The sequence below is a fragment of the Acomys minous genome, assembly GCF_964271855.1.
Source record: "Acomys minous genome assembly, chromosome: 12".
Lineage (NCBI taxonomy): Eukaryota > Metazoa > Chordata > Mammalia > Rodentia > Muridae > Acomys > Acomys minous.
In genome coordinates, this window is record NC_140493.1 from 1297086 (window position 1) to 1314081 (window position 16996).

General features: G+C 54.1%; 1 protein-coding gene across 2 annotated transcripts; it reads left to right on the forward strand.

Moving 5' to 3' along the window:
• The first annotated feature begins 1754 nt into the window (after window positions 1-1754).
• Window positions 1755-16392, forward strand: ITGB7 (integrin subunit beta 7). 2 transcript variants are annotated; one of them, XM_084749597.1, is made up of 15 exons: window positions 1755-1886; window positions 6908-7111; window positions 9539-9740; window positions 9864-10034; window positions 10867-11108; window positions 11542-11700; window positions 11814-11909; window positions 12413-12502; window positions 12935-13081; window positions 13249-13442; window positions 14676-14899; window positions 15049-15268; window positions 15410-15615; window positions 15828-15988; window positions 16130-16392. In XM_084749597.1, exons 2-15 carry the CDS (start codon window positions 6911-6913, stop codon window positions 16199-16201), a joined length of 2385 nt encoding a protein of 794 aa, XP_084605723.1. In that variant the 5' UTR covers window positions 1755-1886; window positions 6908-6910; the 3' UTR covers window positions 16202-16392. The 2 variants fall into 2 exon arrangements, with proteins under 2 accessions (XP_084605723.1, XP_084605724.1); XM_084749598.1 differs by lacking the exons at window positions 1755-1886; window positions 6908-7111 and adding an exon at window positions 9423-9439.
• Window positions 16393-16996: the final 604 nt, after the last annotated feature.

Below are 16996 nucleotides of genomic sequence, written 5' to 3' on the forward strand. Positions count from 1 at the left end.
TCAGGACCTTTGGAAGAGCAGCCAGTGCTCTTAACCTCTGAGCCATCTCTCCAGCCCCAGCCTCCACTTCTTACTCCTCATTCCTGCTGACACTGCCTCTCTATCCCTTCTCAGTGACGGAGACTGGGCCTGGGACGCCGAGCTGCGTCCCCACCTGACCCCGTTCTCTTATTGGGCAGGTCATCTCTTAAACAATTGCCCATCATCTCCTTCTTCTGAATGCAGATGAAAAGGCAGCCATAGCAAGGTCTCCACCTTCCTAACGCTGCGACCCCTTAACACAGCTCCTCATGTTGCGGTGACCCCCCCCATATAATTATTCTCGTTGCTACTTCATGACTAATTTTGCCAGTGTTATGACTCATAACGTAGATATCCGATATTTCCGATGGTCTTGGGTGCCCCCAGTGGAAGGGTCATTCAACTCCTATGGGGTCCTGACCCACAGGTTGTGAGCGGCTGGATTAAAGAGTTCAGCTAAGGAGTTTTACTACTTCCTGCTAAGGGCGAGAGAGCCAGGATATTAACTTAGGCAGGTTTGCTCCAGAGTCCAAGTAGTTTAGCTGTGGCACTGTTAGGAGTTCGAGACTTCTGGGGAAAGACCTCAGATTCAACCCAGATTATAATTAGCTAGATTTATTGATACTGCTAGCAGTACAGTAATCTCTGAGCCAAATTAGATCCTGCTGCTCAAAGAGGGGGCGAGAAAAAGGATTTTCTTTTTTAAGGAGGAAAAAAAAACCCCACAAGACCTTGAGTATCTGCACCAGCAAGCCAAGAGCTGTTTTGCTCTGTCAAGAGCAACGAGTCAAGGTGACCTCTATGTGGTCCTTGAATGTCTGCATAAGGAGGTTACAGAAGCCAAAACAAAACAAAAAAACAGTCATGTCATATCAAGTAAATGGTCTTGGCTGTATATTTCTGGGTAACAGGGTCACCAAGTCAGGGTTATTGGGAACTTATCTTCCAGGGATTGGGTACCAAGATGGTCACATAGCACAAAATGTAGTGGGTTTTTTGTTGTTGTTTTTTAAAGATTAATTTTTTTATTATTGTGTATACATATGTGTATACATTGCTCTCCCCACATATGCACCTGCACGCCAGAAGAGGCCACCACGTGGTTGCTGGGAATTGAACTCAGGACCTACCTTGGGAACAACAGTCAGTGTTCTTAACCTCTGAGCTATCTCTCCAGCCTCAGAATGTAGTTTTTTGCCAGGTGTGGTGGCGCACGCCTTTAATCCCAACACAGGCAGGGCAGAGGCAGGTGGATCTCTGTGAGTTCGAGGCCAGCCTGGCCTACAAAGCAAGTCCAAGACAGGCAAACTCTGTCTCGAAAACAACAAAACAAAAAAGTAGTTTTTAAAGCCATCACAACACAGCGGTCCCTGGGTTTTCCAAAGGAACAGAAACCTCACCTCCCTCCTCTTCAGTCCTGTGTTCCTTCATGGTTGGTCCTTCCTGTCTGGCCCCTGGCTCTATGAGGTAGCGGATACATCAGTGATTTTGGAGGGAGGCTGACTTGGATTTCAATTACAGCCCCGCCCCTTGCCACCGCCTGTGTGATGTTTTGCAAAGTTGGTCTCTCCTGACTCTCCCAGCATCTCTCAGTCTCTGCATCCGGTGAGATGGGGGCATGGGCAGGGGGGGGCGGGGGGGGACCCCCGCCACTTACTGATGAGGGAGGTTCTTGCTCGGGAGATGGGAGTCCTTCTAGGTCCTCGCTTCACCCAGCGCACCCCTATCTGCTCCACCTTCCACCAGACACCCGGAGAGAGTCCCCCACCCCAGGGCGTGTCACTTCCTCCTCTGTAGCCTCTAGATCTGTGCACAAAGGCTGCTGCTACCGCCACCGCCAGAGGAAGGGCTGTTCCTAAGCACCTGTGAGTACCACCAGGGCGGCTGCCCACCCACCTACTCCCCTCATCCTGGCCCACTCTTCCCTACCTCGAGGGACTCTGCAGTGCCCTGCCTGGTCTTGAGAAAGGCTGCAAACCTCTTTCTGTGTTCCTGTGGTCCCCATTCTGTCCTCCTCTGCAGTCACAGCCCCCTGCTGTGTACATCTTTGTTTCCCTGGTGGAGCCAGAGGGAGGGAAGGAGGTAGAGCCAGCGTGATGGTAGGGGTGCTTTCCACGGGCCGAGGCCGGTGTGGGCTTCTCCCAGCATCTCCTGTCTGTCCCTGCCTGCTATCCCAGGATTCTTCCCGCTTGGCGCAACCATATTCATGGTCTACTGAGGCTATTTATTTTTTAATATTTTATTTAATTTTAATTTATGTGCATTGGTGTGAGGGTGTCAGATCTTGGAGTTACAGACAGTTGTGAGCTGCCATGTGGGTGCTGGGAATTGAACCCAGGTCCTTTGGAAGGGCAGGCAGTGCTCTTAACCACTGAGCCATCTCTCCAGCCCCTAACGAGGCTATTGATACCAATAAAGTTAGTATCGTCAAAGCATAGCAACAATCATAATTATTTTAATTATGCGTCTATGGGCTAGGGCCACAGTTCACCAGCCTAGCTCGAGCAAGGCCCTGGGTGATCCCAGCGCCTACAGACATTTTTAGTTGTTGTTGTTTTTTTTGTTTTGTTTTGTTTTTCAAACAGGGTCTCTCTGTGTAGCCTTGGCTGTACTGGACTCGCTTTGTAGACCAGGCTGGCCTCGAACTCACAGCGATCCGCCTGCTTCTGCCTCCCGAGTGCTGGGATTAAAGGCGTGCGCCACCACGCCCGGCCCCTACAGACATTTTTTTGCTTAGGTTTATAAGGAAGCATAACAGGCAAAACTACCTCTGTTTGACGATCATTGTAAGAGCATAGTGGAATGAGAACTGAGTCCAGAATTGGAATTAAAATTATTTGGTCAGAGGCCAGGCATGGAGGTGCACGCCTTTAATCCCAGCACTCGGGAGGCAGAGACAGGCGGATCGCAGTGAGTTCCAGGCCAGCCTGGTCTACAAAGCGAGTCCGGGACAGCCAAGGCTACACAGAGAAACCCTGTCTCGGAAAACAAACAAACAAACATGATTTGGTCATGGCTGAGCGTGGTGACCCACACCTTTATTCTCCGCACTCAGGAGGCAGAGGCAGACAGAACTCTGTGAGGGCAGCCTGATGTGGGCTGGGGTGGGGTGGGGGGTTAGGTGGGGGTGGGGGTCTGGGGGCGGGGAAATGGTCAGCCAGGAGGCTTGAGCTTTGAGCTGCCTTAACTGCCCTGTGCCCTGGGTGTCCTTGGCTCCCCGCTGGGGGACTTCAGTTTCCCTTTGCGAGGAGGGGGCTGAGGTAGAATGTTCTTCCCGCCTCTGATTAGGAGCAGAGAGAAGGAAGTAAAAGCAAAGAACTGTGAGACAGAGAAAGCAACAGAGTGAGGCGCCCATGCGACAGGAAAGGGCAAGACAGGGTCAAGATGAACAGATTGCCAAAGAGGGTGGGGGAGGCCATGCATGAGGTCAGAGCCCCCTTTAGGGGAGATAGGTGGACTTGATGTCTCTGTCTCGGGAAGGAGGGGGGTAGCCGTGGGCGGGGGCAGTGGAGGTGATGAGTCAAAGCTAAGCTTTGCGCTGCAGTCTCTGACCACAGCACAGAAGGCACGAAGGTCTGAGGTTTTCCTTGGGGCTAATAGAGAGCAGGAGCACTGTATTGTACTACACCCATCTGAGGTCACGTGGGGCGGTGAGCAGGATGGGGTGTGCTCAACGGCTCGGTACCCCACCCTTCCCCAGACTCCCCATAGAGACATCAGCACCTGAGTCTGGACCCCGGGCTGAGGCAAGTGGGGAGGCTTTCTGTCAGGCCTTTGTGTGCCGCTGGTGACCTTGGGAACGCCACAGCACTGTCCCTGGCGAGCTTGTGTTGTCAGCACAAGCTGCCTGCTGACGCCTCACATCTTCCAGAGGGTTCCTAGAGATTGCCTGCCCATGTGACGTGATGCGCAGGTGTTTTCCTCCTGTCGTTATTTGTAACAGTAGATGATTAGGAACTCTTAGCCGGGCGTGATAGCGCACGCCTTTAACCTCAGCACTCGGGAGGCAGAGGCAGGTGGAGCTCTGTAAGTTTGAGACCAGCCTGGTCTACAAAATGAGTCCACGACAGCCAAGATTACACACAGAGAGAGACCCTGTCTCAAAAAACAAACAAACAAACAAACAAACAAAAAAGAAACTCTTAAGTTAGCCTGGCACAGTGATGCACGCCTTTAATCCCAGTACTCGGGAGGCAGAGGCAGGTGGAGCTCTGAGTTTGGGCCAGCCTGGTCTACAGATCGAGTTCCAGGACAGCGAAGTCTACACGGAGAAACTCTAACTTGAAAAATAAAGCAAACAAACAAACTCTGACAGTTCAGTGCTTGACAACATTTCAGGGGACCTGGGTTTGATTTGCCAGCACCCACGTGGCTGTTCACAGTCATCAGTAACTCTGGCTCCACCCAGCTGGGCTTGATCAAGTTTTAAAATTAACTGACTAGTTAAATTTTGCTGTGTAATCTAGGACCTCACGCATAATCATGCTTTCTACCACTTAATCACAGTCCCAGCCACAGAAAGTTTGGCTGGGTGTGGCCACTCACACCTCTAACCCTAGCACTTGAGAGGGCAATGCAGAATCTCGCCACTAGTTCAAGCCCAGCCTGGGCTACACAGTGAGGGTCAGGCCAGCCAGGTCCCTGTCTCCAAAACACCGAAACCAAAGCAGCAACAGAAAAACTATCGGAGAGCAAGTTTAGTATGTAAAGATGCCTGCAGCTAAGCCTCATGAGCTGCCCCTCTTCTTGTCCTCTGACCCCACACACATGCTATGACATGCGTGTGTTCCCCGCTGCCACTTAAACAAACGAGCATAAAACAGAAAACTAACCTAAGCTACCTGTCAAGCTGGAGAGCTGCTTGGCGCCTAGGGGCACCTGCTTGCTGTTGCAGAGGACCTGGTTTCCGCTTCCGCACCTACACAGCGGCTCACAACCGTTGCCCTGGTTCAGCGGTACTCTCTGTCTGACCTTCACGGGCACTGCATGCATTCGGTGCACACATATACACGCAGGCGAAATACCCATTCACATAAGAAGAAGTAAATAAATAAATAAAAATGGGGCTGGAGAGATGGCTCTGCTGTTGAGAGAGCCGGCACTTCTCCAGGCCTTGGGTTTGGCTTCCGTGGCAACACAAAACCACCTGTAGCTTCAGTTCCAGGGGATCTGATACTCAATTCTGCCCTGGAAGGAACACCAGGGACACATATGGTGCATAAACATAATAATAAAATAAAAGATGAGTTCCAACATCAACACGGCCCTTGTCAGCAGACATCCGTTCTCTGCCTGCTGTGTGCACTGTAGAACCACCCTCCTCTCCGTCGTGTGTAGCCCTTTCCTTTCTTTTACTCTTCCAGTCTTCACGTATTTAGACTTCAAGGCTGCTGGATAGTTATTCAGCTTCTTCACCTTACAGATGTGGAGACTGAGGTCAAGGGAGGGAGAGAGGGAGAAGGAAAGAGACAGAGACACAGAGAGAGACTGAGACAGAGACAGACACACACACCGAGACACAGAGACAGACAGAGACAGGGAATGCCTGACATGCTATAGAGCCATTCAGGGGTCTAGGTGGGATAGAATCTTGCGCCTCCCATTGGTTCTGCCTTCACTGCAGAGCTTGGACTATTGGTGGAGATCTGATATAGCCAGGCGGTGGTGACGCACACCTTTAATCCCAGCACTCAGGAGGCAGAGGCAGGAGGATCTCTGTGAGTTCGAGCTAGCCTGGTCTACAGAGTGAGTCCAAAACAGCCAAGGCTAACACAGAGAAACCCTGTCTTGGAAAACAAAACAAAACAAAACAAAAAGTGTATGTTTGTATACCTGTGTGTGGGTGTGTGCACATGGGTGCAGGCCCTATGGAGATGCAGTCACACGTATAGAACTCAGGTCTTCTAGAAAAAGTCTGTGCTTTTTTAAAAAAGATATTATTTATTTTCATTTTATGGATTTTTTGTTTGTTTAGGGTTTTTGTTTTGTTTTTTTGCTTTTTCAAGACAGGGTTTCTCAGCTGGGCGTGGTGGCCCACGCCTTTAATCCCAGCACTCGGGAGGCAGAGGCAGGTAGATCGATGTGAGTTCGAGGCCAGCCTGGTCTACAAAGCAAGTCCAGGACAGCCAAGGTTAACACAGAGAAACCCTGTCTCGAAAAAAACAAAACAAACAAACAAACAAAAAGACATGGTTTCTCTGTGTAGCCTTGGCTGTCCTGGACTCACTTTGTAGACCAGGCTGGCCTTGAATTCACATCGATCCACCTGCCTCTGCCTCCTGAGTGCTGGGATTACAGGTGTATGCCACCAACATGCTCGGCTGTTTGTTTGTTTTTACTGTATGTATGTCTGTGTACCACATGCATGCCTGGTGCTCTTGGAGGCTAAAGAGTGAGTTGGATCCTCTGGTACCAGAGTTGCAGAAAGCTGTGAGCTGGCAGTGCTGTGTGAGTGCTGGGAGTGGAACGTGGGATGGCAGAGCAACCTCTGGAAGAGCAGCCGAGCCGTCTCTCCAGATCTGCAGCTGTACTCCTCACCACTGGGCACCTCTGCAGCTCACAGGCCACTGTGTCCACCCTGGGTACCTGAGGTCTCTACAAAGGAAGACAGGTCTCTGGGAGCCCTCCCCTGCTCTGGAGGCAGAGGCATCCTGATCTCTGTGAGTTCGAGGCCAGCCCGGTCTACACAGTGAGTCCAGGACAGCCAGGACTGTTACACCAAAACCAAAACCAAACACAAACAAATAAAAAAAACACAGACGGATATGAAACTCCAAGGAGAGAGATGGAGTTGGGGTTAAGTTCGGCAACCACAGGCTGAGTTCAGAGAACCAGAGCTCAGGGCCTCCCTGAGGACTCATGTGTCCGTCTTTATGTCCTGTTTCAGGCCATGCTGGATTCTTCAGCTGTTATCATTTTTCTGCTGGTTCTGGGCGGAGGTGAGAGTGAGGTCGACACCAAGATCACAGCGTCCGGGGAGGCCACACCATGGGAGGATCCAGACTTGCCTATGCCAGGGTCCTGCCAGCCAGCTCCTTCCTGCCAGAAGTGCGTCCTCTCACATGCCAGCTGTGCATGGTGCAAGCAACTGGTAAAGATGGGTGTGTGGCCTTGCGTGCGTGTGTACAGCCTGGCCATGCATGCGTGCGTGCATGCTGTGTGATCAGGCTTGCGAGTTTTCATGTGTGCCTGAATTTGGGCAAATAGGACTCTGATGTGCTTCTTATATGTACGCAAGTTTCTGCACATATGTGAGCAGAACCTGTGACCCCGCGAGCCCAGGGGAGGGCGTCCTTGTGGGAGTTCATGCTTATGCATGTGAGAAAGTGTGCTGTCCAGTTAAGTGTTCTGTGACAAAATGCCACTGACCAAATGTCCTAAGCAGAAAAGTATTTCTTAATTTTTTTTTTCTTTTTGGTTTTTTGAGACAGGGTCTCTCTGTGTAGCCTTGGCTGTCCTGGACTCACTTTGTAGACCAGGCTGGCTCAAACTCACAGTGATCCACCTGCCTCTGCCTCCCAAGTGCTGGGATTAAAGGTATGTGCTACCACGCCCGGCAGAAAAGTATTTCTTAAGAGTCCAGAGACTTATTCAAGAGCAAGGTGCCAGCGCAGTCGGGTGTCCCTGGAAGGGTTTTCCTGACTTCAAGACGGGCTACCTTCTTGCCGTGTTAGTACACGGGAGTCTGGGCTTGGGGGGGCCCGCTGCTGTTGATTCTTGCCTAGAATAATTATTTTATGTGTGTGTGTGTGTGTGTGAGCGAGAGAGAGTGTGGTTGTGCGCCCTGGTCTGCAGGCTCCAATGGAGGTCAGAGGAGGGTGTTGGACCCCTTAGAGCTGGAGTTCCTTGTCGTAAACCACCATGTGGGTGCTGGGAACTTGAACTTGGGTTCTCCGGAAGAGCTTTAAGTGCTCTTGACCACTAAGCCACTCACTTCTCCTGCCCACCCTCGTGACTTCACCCAACCACCCAAAGGCCTCATCTCGAATACCGAAACATTGAGAATTAAGAATTGCCGGGCGTGGTGGCACACGCCTTTAATCCCAGCACTCTAGAGGCAGAGGCAGGTGGATCGCTGTGAGTTTGAAGCCAGCTTGGTCTACATGGTAGTTCCAGGACAGCCGGGGCCACATAGTGAGGTCCTGTCTCAGGGAGTAAATAAATAAATAATAAATAGCACTCGGGAGGCAGAGGCAGGTGAATTGCTGTGAGTTCGAGGCCGGCCTGGTCTACAAAGTGAGTTCAGGACAGCCAGGGCTACACAGAGAAACCCTGTCTCAAAAAACAAACAAACAAATAGAGAACCACAGAGAATGTGGAAGGATTATCCTGTCCATAGCAGAGTGCATGGAAGGGGAGCTTCTGAGTCTGTCTCAGGCATGTATGTGCAGATTGCTATGTCCCAGCATGCAACTTGGCCTGGAGAAGGAAGTAGGTGAAGGCTTAAAAAAAAAAACCTGTGTGCTTAAGGTGAGAATGGTTGGAGGAGGCCAGTGGGAAGGCTTGGGGTCCCTGAGGGGGCAAAGGATGCTGGGGAGAGCGATTCCTTGCAGGTCAAAAAAGAAAAAAAAAAAAAGCTGTTCTTTGTGGAATCCTGAAAGAGGAAGTGGTCGCAGAAGGGTGTCAGAGGCTCGGCCTCTCACAAGAAGATGCAGAGTTAGATCAGAGCGGGCTTCCTAAGACACAGGGCACACTCACAGGCAGCCATGTTTACTGTCGCTGAGAGGGCCCAAGAAACTAGTGTTTGCGGAAGGTTGGCAGTGGTTAGAGAGCCTAGGCTCTGGGGACGAGCCGCCGCCAGTCTGTGTCTACCGCCTCTATCCCTAGACTAGGCCTGGCACCCGTGCCCACCGAGAAGCCACCTAACCATTTCCTTCCCCTGCGGCTTTCTAGTCCGTGCAGTGGGGGCGGGGGGGGGGAGAGAGAGAGAGAGAGAGAGAGAGAGAGAGAGAGAGAGAGAGAGAGAGAGAGAGAGAGAGAGAGAGAGAGAGAGAGAGAGGGAGGGTCTGTTTCTGTCCCTATCCTCCCCAGAAACTGAGAGTAACTGACCCCCACCCCCATCCCTGCTTTCCCTTTTTGATGAGATCACGCACATACTCAGGGGAAGTTGGACTCCCAGGTCCTTTTTCTGTAGCCTTGAGGTCTCTGAGATCTTCCTATTGAGGAAGTCTGTGGCTCTAATGAGGACAGGTGGGTGGCTGCGGGGAAAGGGGAGCTGAGATCAGGAAAGTCGGCGCGGCGGGGAAGTTGAGGGGGGTGCAGACTGCTTACAGGAAGTTGGGCACTGATGAGGAAGAAAGGACAGTCGCTGTGCCACAGTGGCTGCGGGGGGCCGGGGGGGGGCGGGTAGCGGACTGTGAGAACCAATCAGGGCTCAGGGAGGCTTGCTGAGACCTGAGCGAGGGGCATGTGTGTCCAGGTGACTACGGGGGGGTGGGGAGCGGCGGCTGGGGGAGGGGGGGTGTTACAGGGTTGACAGCCAGGCTGCGTTTCCAATGCGCCTTGTCTTGGGGTACAGAACTTTACGGCCTCCGGGGAGGCAGAGGCGAGGCGCTGCGCGCGGCGGGAGGAGCTCCTGGCCCGTGGGTGCCCCGCGCAGGAGCTGGTGGAGCCGCGCGGTCGCCAGGAGGTGCTGCTGGACAGGCCACTAAGCCAGGGCGACCGCGGCGAGGGGGCCACACAGCTGGCCCCGCAGCGGATCCGCGTCACGCTGCGACCAGGTGAGAGTCTCGGGGCGCCTGGGGCGCATGTGCGGGGTCCGGGGTGCGGGTGGGTGCGTGCAAGCCCCGGGCTGGGCCTCGGATGCCCTGGGCTGCAGAATCGAGCTCCTCTTCCTTTGCCAGGGGAGCCCCAGAAATTTCGGATCCGCTTCCTCCGAGCTGCGGGGTACCCCGTGGACCTGTACTACCTCATGGACCTCAGCTACTCAATGAAGGACGACCTGGAGCGCGTGCGCCAGCTCGGGCACGCCCTGCTGGTGCGGCTGCGAGAGGTCACCCACTCAGTGCGCATAGGTGAGTGTCGGCTACCCGCCTGCCAGCTGCTTTTAGCTTCCACCTGTCGCCATAGACTCTCCCAGTATTTAACGGACACTCTTCTAAGGGGGAATTGACCATAGGAGGACACGCTGAGGCTCAGAATTGAAGCGAGACTCCTCAGTCTGTGGACAGCTGCCAACCTGGACACTGTCCTTACTGCTACCATCTCAACCCAGTGTCTTTTGGACAACCTATAATGCTCCTACCTCGCTTTTTTTTTAGACAGGGTTTCTCTGTGTCTTGGCTGTCCTGAACTCACTTTGTTGACCAGGCTGGCCTCAAACTGACAGCGATCTGCCTGCCTCTGCCTCCCGAGTGCTGGGATTAAAGGCGTGCGCCACCACCGCCCGGTGCTCTTGCCTCACTTTCTATAATGACTTTTTTTCCTTGCCTCTAAAGCACCTCCTTACCCGGTGGTGGTGGTGATGGTGACGACGAAACACGCCTTAACCCCAGCACATGGGAGGCTGAGGCAAAGCCAGACGGGTCTCTGTGTTCGAGGCCAACTTGGTCTACAAAGTCAAGTTCCAGGACAGCCAGGACCACACAGAGAAACCCTGTGTCGAAATAAACAAGCACCCCCTCCGTGCCACCTGCTGCTTCTACCCACTTGACCTTGGGTGGCCTCCCCTGATGGGTCCTCCTCTTCATCTCTTCCCTTCCCGCCCTCCTGAGCTGGTGCTGCCACATTCTTGTCCTCGCCAGGTGCCTACCTTCCAGGTGCCCCTTCCTGTCTCAGTACTGCACAGGCTCCGCTTCTTCCCTGCTGATGGACCTCTGGCATGCCCCCATTGCTCCCTGCTCTCAGGTTTTGGCTCCTTCGTGGACAAAACGGTGTTGCCGTTTGTAAGCACAGTGCCCTCCAGGCTCCAGCACCCGTGCCCCAGCCGGCTGGAGCGCTGCCAGGCACCCTTCAGCTTTCACCACGTGCTGTCCCTCACTGGGGATGCCCAAGCCTTCGAGAGAGAGGTGGGGCACCAGAATGTCTCCGGCAACCTGGACTCACCCGAGGGCGGCTTTGATGCCATTTTGCAGGCTGCCCTCTGCCAGGTGAGGAGAGTCCGGAGCTGGGCAAAGAGGGGGTGGGGGTGGGGCACGCCTTTAATCCCAGTCGGCAGAGGCAGGCGGGTCTCTGTGAGTTGGGGGGGGGGGGGAAAGAGTCGGGAGCTGAGTCCCAGGAGCTGTCTGTGATGGATGTGTGGCACACGGTCGGGGGTACACTCAGATCATTTCACAATGGTTTGCATGTTTATCTTAGCAGTTATCTGGGACTCTGGGGTAAACCGTTTTGAAGATGAGGCACTTTTCCTAGTTCACAAGAGGACATCCACTCACAGCAGACTTGTTTAGGAGGGGGTGAGCGGGTTTCAGAGAGCTTGGGGCAGTGACCCCTCCCCCCACCCCACCCCGTTTCCTTTGAGGGGGATGGCTCGAATGCTGTGGCCCGGCACACAGATTGCACCCTTCTTCTCCCCTTCCCCAGGAGCAGATTGGCTGGAGAAATGTGTCCCGATTCCTGGTGTTCACGTCAGACGACACATTCCACACAGCGGGGGATGGGAAACTGGGTGGCATTTTCATGCCCAGTGACGGGCAGTGCCATTTGGACAGCAATGGCATCTACAGCAACAGCGCGGAGTTTGTGAGTCCTCCCTCGGCCACCGGAGCCTCTTCTCTTCCTTCTGGACCCCTGAGTCTTACAGTCCTCCAGGAAAAGCATCCTCTGACACTGTTGTCCTCCCCTTCCTACCTCAGGACTACCCCTCTGTGGGCCAAGTAGCCCAGGCCCTCACTGCTGCGAACATCCAACCCATTTTTGCTGTGACCGGTGCGATTCTGCCTGTCTATCAGGTAAGAGTTGTCCAAGTGGAGGCCGCCCGGGCTGTGCCATCATTTCTCAAGCCCAGACCCACAGGAGTCCATTCTCTCTCTCTCTCTCTCTCTCTCCCTCTTTTTTTTTTTTTTTTTTTAAGATTTATTAAGTATATAGTGTTCTGCCTACATGTAGGTGTGCAGGCCAGAAGAGGGCACCAGATCACATTACAGATGGTTATGAGCTACCATGTGGTTGCTGGGAATTGAACTCAGGACCTCTGGCAGAGCAGTCAGTGCTCTTAACCTCTGAGCCATTTCTGCAGCCCGAGTCTTGTTTTGTTTTTCAAGACAAGGTCTCTCTGTGTAGCCTTGGCCGTCCTGGACTCACTTTGTAGACCAGGCTGGCCTCGAACTCACAGCGATCCGCCTGCCTCTGCCTCCTGAGTGCTGGGATTAAAGGCGTGTGCCACCACTGCCTGGCTCGGAGTCCATGCTCTTAAAGGTGTATTCATTACCACCCTCCCCTCCTCATAACACAGGAGCTGAGCCAGCTGATCCCCAAGTCTGCCGTTGGAGAGCTGAGCGAGGACTCCAGCAACGTGGTGCAGCTTATCATGGACGCTTATGATGTGAGGGGAGACGGCTGAGGGTGGGCAGCGGGGAGGGAGAGGGGCCCTTTTGTGGCAGAGCATAACTACAAGGGCAAACCCACGTCCCTGCCAACACGAATCTCTTAGCCACGGTGAAGAGTCCTCAGACAGTATTGGCCTCCCCAGAATAAGCACCCTGACAGGAGTCTGCCTGTTAGATCTTACACACACAGGCTGTGTCCTGGGTACGGTTTGCATGGGCTTGTCCCACTGTCCCAGAGGCCGCTGGCTCCGGCGTGTTCCAGGATGGTCCTTCTTTCAGAAATGACTTCTAACTGGGCGGGGTGGCAGGGAGCCCCAAGGTGACAAAGAGAGGACTAGGAGTGACTATGAGGGTAGGGAGTGGGGTGCACTGGGGGGTGGGGGTGGGGCTGCTTTCACACAGCTACCCCCTCCCCTCGCTTTCCACAGAGCCTGTCATCCACGGTGACTCTTGAGCACTCTTCGCTCCCTCCAGGAGTCAACATCTCCTTTGAATCTCACTGTGGGGGCCCTGAGAAGAGGGAGGGTGAGGCTGGGGACAGGGGACAGTGCAACCACATCCGAGTCAACCAGACGGTAAGAGCCCGCCGGGATAGACATGTGAAAAGTGGGAGACGAAAGCAGGAAAATATACGGGGGCAGCCATGGAAGAGCGGTAGGCGTGCGCTGGTTCTTAGCTTACTTTGTTCTGCACGGTCAGTGGACTGGGTGTGTACAGCTTTGTCCGGCCTTCCTATCTTCAGGTGGACTTCTGGGTTACTCTTCAAGTCAGTGGCTGCCTCCCGGAGCCCCACCTCCTACGGCTCTGGGCCCTTGGTTTCTCGGAGGAGTTAACTGTGGAGTTGCACACACTGTGTGACTGTAACTGTGGTGACACCCAGCCCCAGGCTCCCTACTGCAGCGGTGGCCAGGGCGACCTTCAATGCGGCATATGCAGGTGAGGGGTTTTTGTTGTTTGTTTTTGTTTTTCTCTTCTTTTTTTTTTTTTTTTTTTTTCTTCTCAAGACAGGGTCTCTCTGGTAGCCTTGACTGTCCTGGACTCGCTTTTGTAGACCAGGCTGGCCTTGAACTCACAGTGATCCGCCTGCCTCTGCCTCCCGAGTGCTGGGATTAAAGAGGTGCGCTACCACCACCAGGCCCTTGTTTTTGTTTTTCAAGACAAAGTTTCTCTGTGTATCTCTGGCTGTCCTGGAATGGCTTTGTAGACCAGGCTGGTCCCCGAACTCAGTGATCCACCTGCTTCTGCCTCCCGAGTGCTGGGATTAAAGGCGTGCGCCCCATGCCCGGCATGCAGGTGAGGGTCTTATGCACCCCTTTAACTCTCAGCAAATAACCTTCTCCTTTATTGCTCCTCCTCTGCTCTCTGCCCTCCTGCGGTCTTCTAGACATCTCAGGACTCTACTGAGCATCGCGCCTGAGGCTTTCCATGTGTGCCCCAGCCTGCCTCCACCTTGACCTGAATCCCTGTCTCTCCCCGCCCTCCTTCCTCCCTCAGTGCTCTGCTATAAGCTACAAGTGTTTCATCTACTGTTTCCATCTCCTGTGAGAATATGGACTTAGCGCAGTGGGTTCTAAACCTTCCTAACGCTGGGACCCTATAATACAGTTCCTCACCTGGCATGGTGGTGCTCAGCACTCTGGAGGCAGAGGAAGGGAAGTCACTGTGAGCTCTCGAGGACAGCCTGGTCTACAAAATGAGTCCAGGACAGCCAGGGCTACACAAGAAAACCCTGTCTCAAAAAACCTAAATAAGTAAATGAATACAGTTCCTCACGTTTGGTGACCCTCTCCCCCCGACTGTAAAATTATTTTCTTTCTTTCTTTCTTTTTTGGTTTTTTGAGACAGGGTTTCTCTATGTAGCCTTGGCTGTCCTGGACTCGAACTCACAGCGATCCGCCTGCCTCTGCCTCCTGAGTGCTGGGATTAAAAGGCGTGCGTGTAAAAGTACTTTCATTGCTACTTCATCACTGTAATTTTGCTAGTGTTATGAATCACAGTGTAAAGACCTGTGTTTTCCCGTGGCCTTAGGGACCCTCCGCAACAGGGCCATTCCACTCTCAAAGGGGTTGCAACCCACAGGTTGTAAACTGCTGGCCTGGAAGGCCTCGACAGTGCAGAGTGGCTGAACTCTGACCCATCTCTCTCTTTTTCTCCGGTTCCCCCTCCCAGCTGTGCCCCTGGCCGCCTTGGTCAGCTGTGTGAGTGCTCTGAAGCCGAACTGTCCTCCCCAGATCTGGAGTCCGGCTGCCGGGCCCCTAATGGGACAGGGCCCCTCTGTAGCGGGAAGGGACGATGCCAGTGTGGACGTTGCAGCTGCAGTGGACAGAGCTCTGGGCGTCTGTGCGAGTGTGATGATGCCAGCTGTGAGCGCCACGAGGGCATCCTCTGTGGAGGTACCTACAGCCCTTGGGAGAAGGGAGGGGCGCAGGGGCTTAGGGAGCAGGAGGACCGGCCTGGCAGAGGTGGGACTGACCGTAGCGCGCATGCTTGTGCGAACTGTGCGTGAGAACGGCGATCATCCTCTGCGCGGGTTCTTCCCCAGGCTTCGGCCACTGCCGGTGTGGAGTGTGTCACTGTCACGCCAACCGCACGGGCAGAGCGTGCGAGTGCAGCGAGGACGTGGAGAATTGTGAGGCTCCCAGAGGAGGGCTCTGCAGTGGCCATGGTTCCTGCAGGTGCAACCGCTGCCACTGCCTGGATGGGTACTATGGGGCTCTGTGCGACCAGTGCCTAGGCTGCAGGTCACCCTGTGAGCAGTACAGGTGAGGCCTCCTCGGCTCCTCCATCCTGGGAGCTGGGGAAGTGAGGCGGGCTGAGAACTCCCGCCTGCCGGTCCTCCTTGAAGGGAAGGGCCGGTTGGTAACAGCTGCCCGGATGTGGACTCATCGCCGTTCCCCGGACAGGGATTGTGCGGAGTGCGGGGCGTTTGGCACAGGCCCCCTGGCAGCCAACTGCAGCATGGCCTGTGCTGGCGTGAACGTGACTTTGGCCTTGGTCTCTGATCTGGACGACGGCTGGTGCAAAGAGAGGACGCTAGACAACCAGCTGTTCTTCTTCCTGGTGGAGAATGTGGCTAGAGGAGTCATGCTGAAAGTGAGACCCCAAGAGAGTAAGTGGGCAGAGGCGCCATGAACGTGGTTAAGTGGGGTCTGGAAGCTTACTGGGCGATGGGCTGGGTTTGAAGCAGAGCCACAAAACTAGGGCAAAAAAGGCAGAGCGGGCGAGAGCACGGCCCCAGAAGGGGAGGACAGCCCTCGGGCTCTGCCGGGTACCCTTTGGGTAACTATGGGTCGGTCAGCTCTTGTGCCTCGGCCCCACCAGAGGGAGCGGATCACACCCGCGCCATCGTGCTGGGCTGCGTAGGCGGCATTGTGGCAGTGGGGCTGGCGCTGGTCCTGGCTTACCGGCTCTCCGTGGAGATCCTCGATCGCAGAGAGTACAGCCGCTTTGAGAAGGAGAGGCAGCAACTCAACTGGAAGCAGGTGAGGGCAGCTCCTGGTACCTCGGCTCAGCTTCCCCTCCAAGCCCCGCCCCCTCGGCGTACCCAGGCCTTGTAGAACTGGCCTCACAGGACGCGGATGAGGAGCGCGCCTGAGCTTTCCTTACAATGTGTTTTCCCACAGGACAGCAATCCTCTCTACAAAAGTGCAGTCACAACCACTGTCAACCCCCGCTTCCAAGGCCCATCTCTCTGACCCAAGAAGCAGACTCACTTAGGACTCTGGTCTTGGAAGACAATGGCGACAGCAGCGCAAGGTCTGTCAGGTGCCACTGCCGAGTGAGTGGTCATCAGTTTTTTTTCAGTGGCCTTCAGAGGGCTGCTGTCCACTGCTGCAACCGTCCCAACCTCATGAAGGGCTCTCTCACAATAAAGTCTTGCTTTAGACTATGGCCTCTACTTTGCTTCACCCCAAGACAAAACAAAACAAAAAACCCAAAAAACCAAAACAAAAAACCCAGACTTTGTAGCCTAGGCCTGTTTCTGTCGTGTGACCTGGGAGGGCCTTGGCTTGTGGAGTCTCAGGTGCTGCACATGCTGAAAGGGACCCTCTAAGGGGCCCTACCTGATTCTGGCAGGTGGCGAAGAACTTTGTTCTCAGCAGAAGCGACATGCTTTTGCCTCTACTTGTTGCTTCTCTATGGAGAAAATGTCTTTTTTTTTTTTTTTTTTTCGAGACAGGGTCTCTCTGTGTAGCCTTGGCTGTCCTGGACTCACTTTGTAGACCAGGCTGGCCTCGAACTCACATTGATCCGCCTGCCTCGGCCTCCCAAGTGCTGGGATTAAAGGTGTGTGCCACCACGCCCAGCCCTGAGAAAAATTGTCTTAACAGGAGTTTGCTCTGTTGCAAGTTGTATGGTGGCTGTGTTGAGTGAAGAGAAGCAATCTTATATGGCGTGGTGGCGCACGCCTTTAATCCCAGCACTTGGGAGGGGGAGGCAGAGGCAGAAGGATCTGAGTTCACCGTCAGCCTGGTCTACAGAGTAAGTCC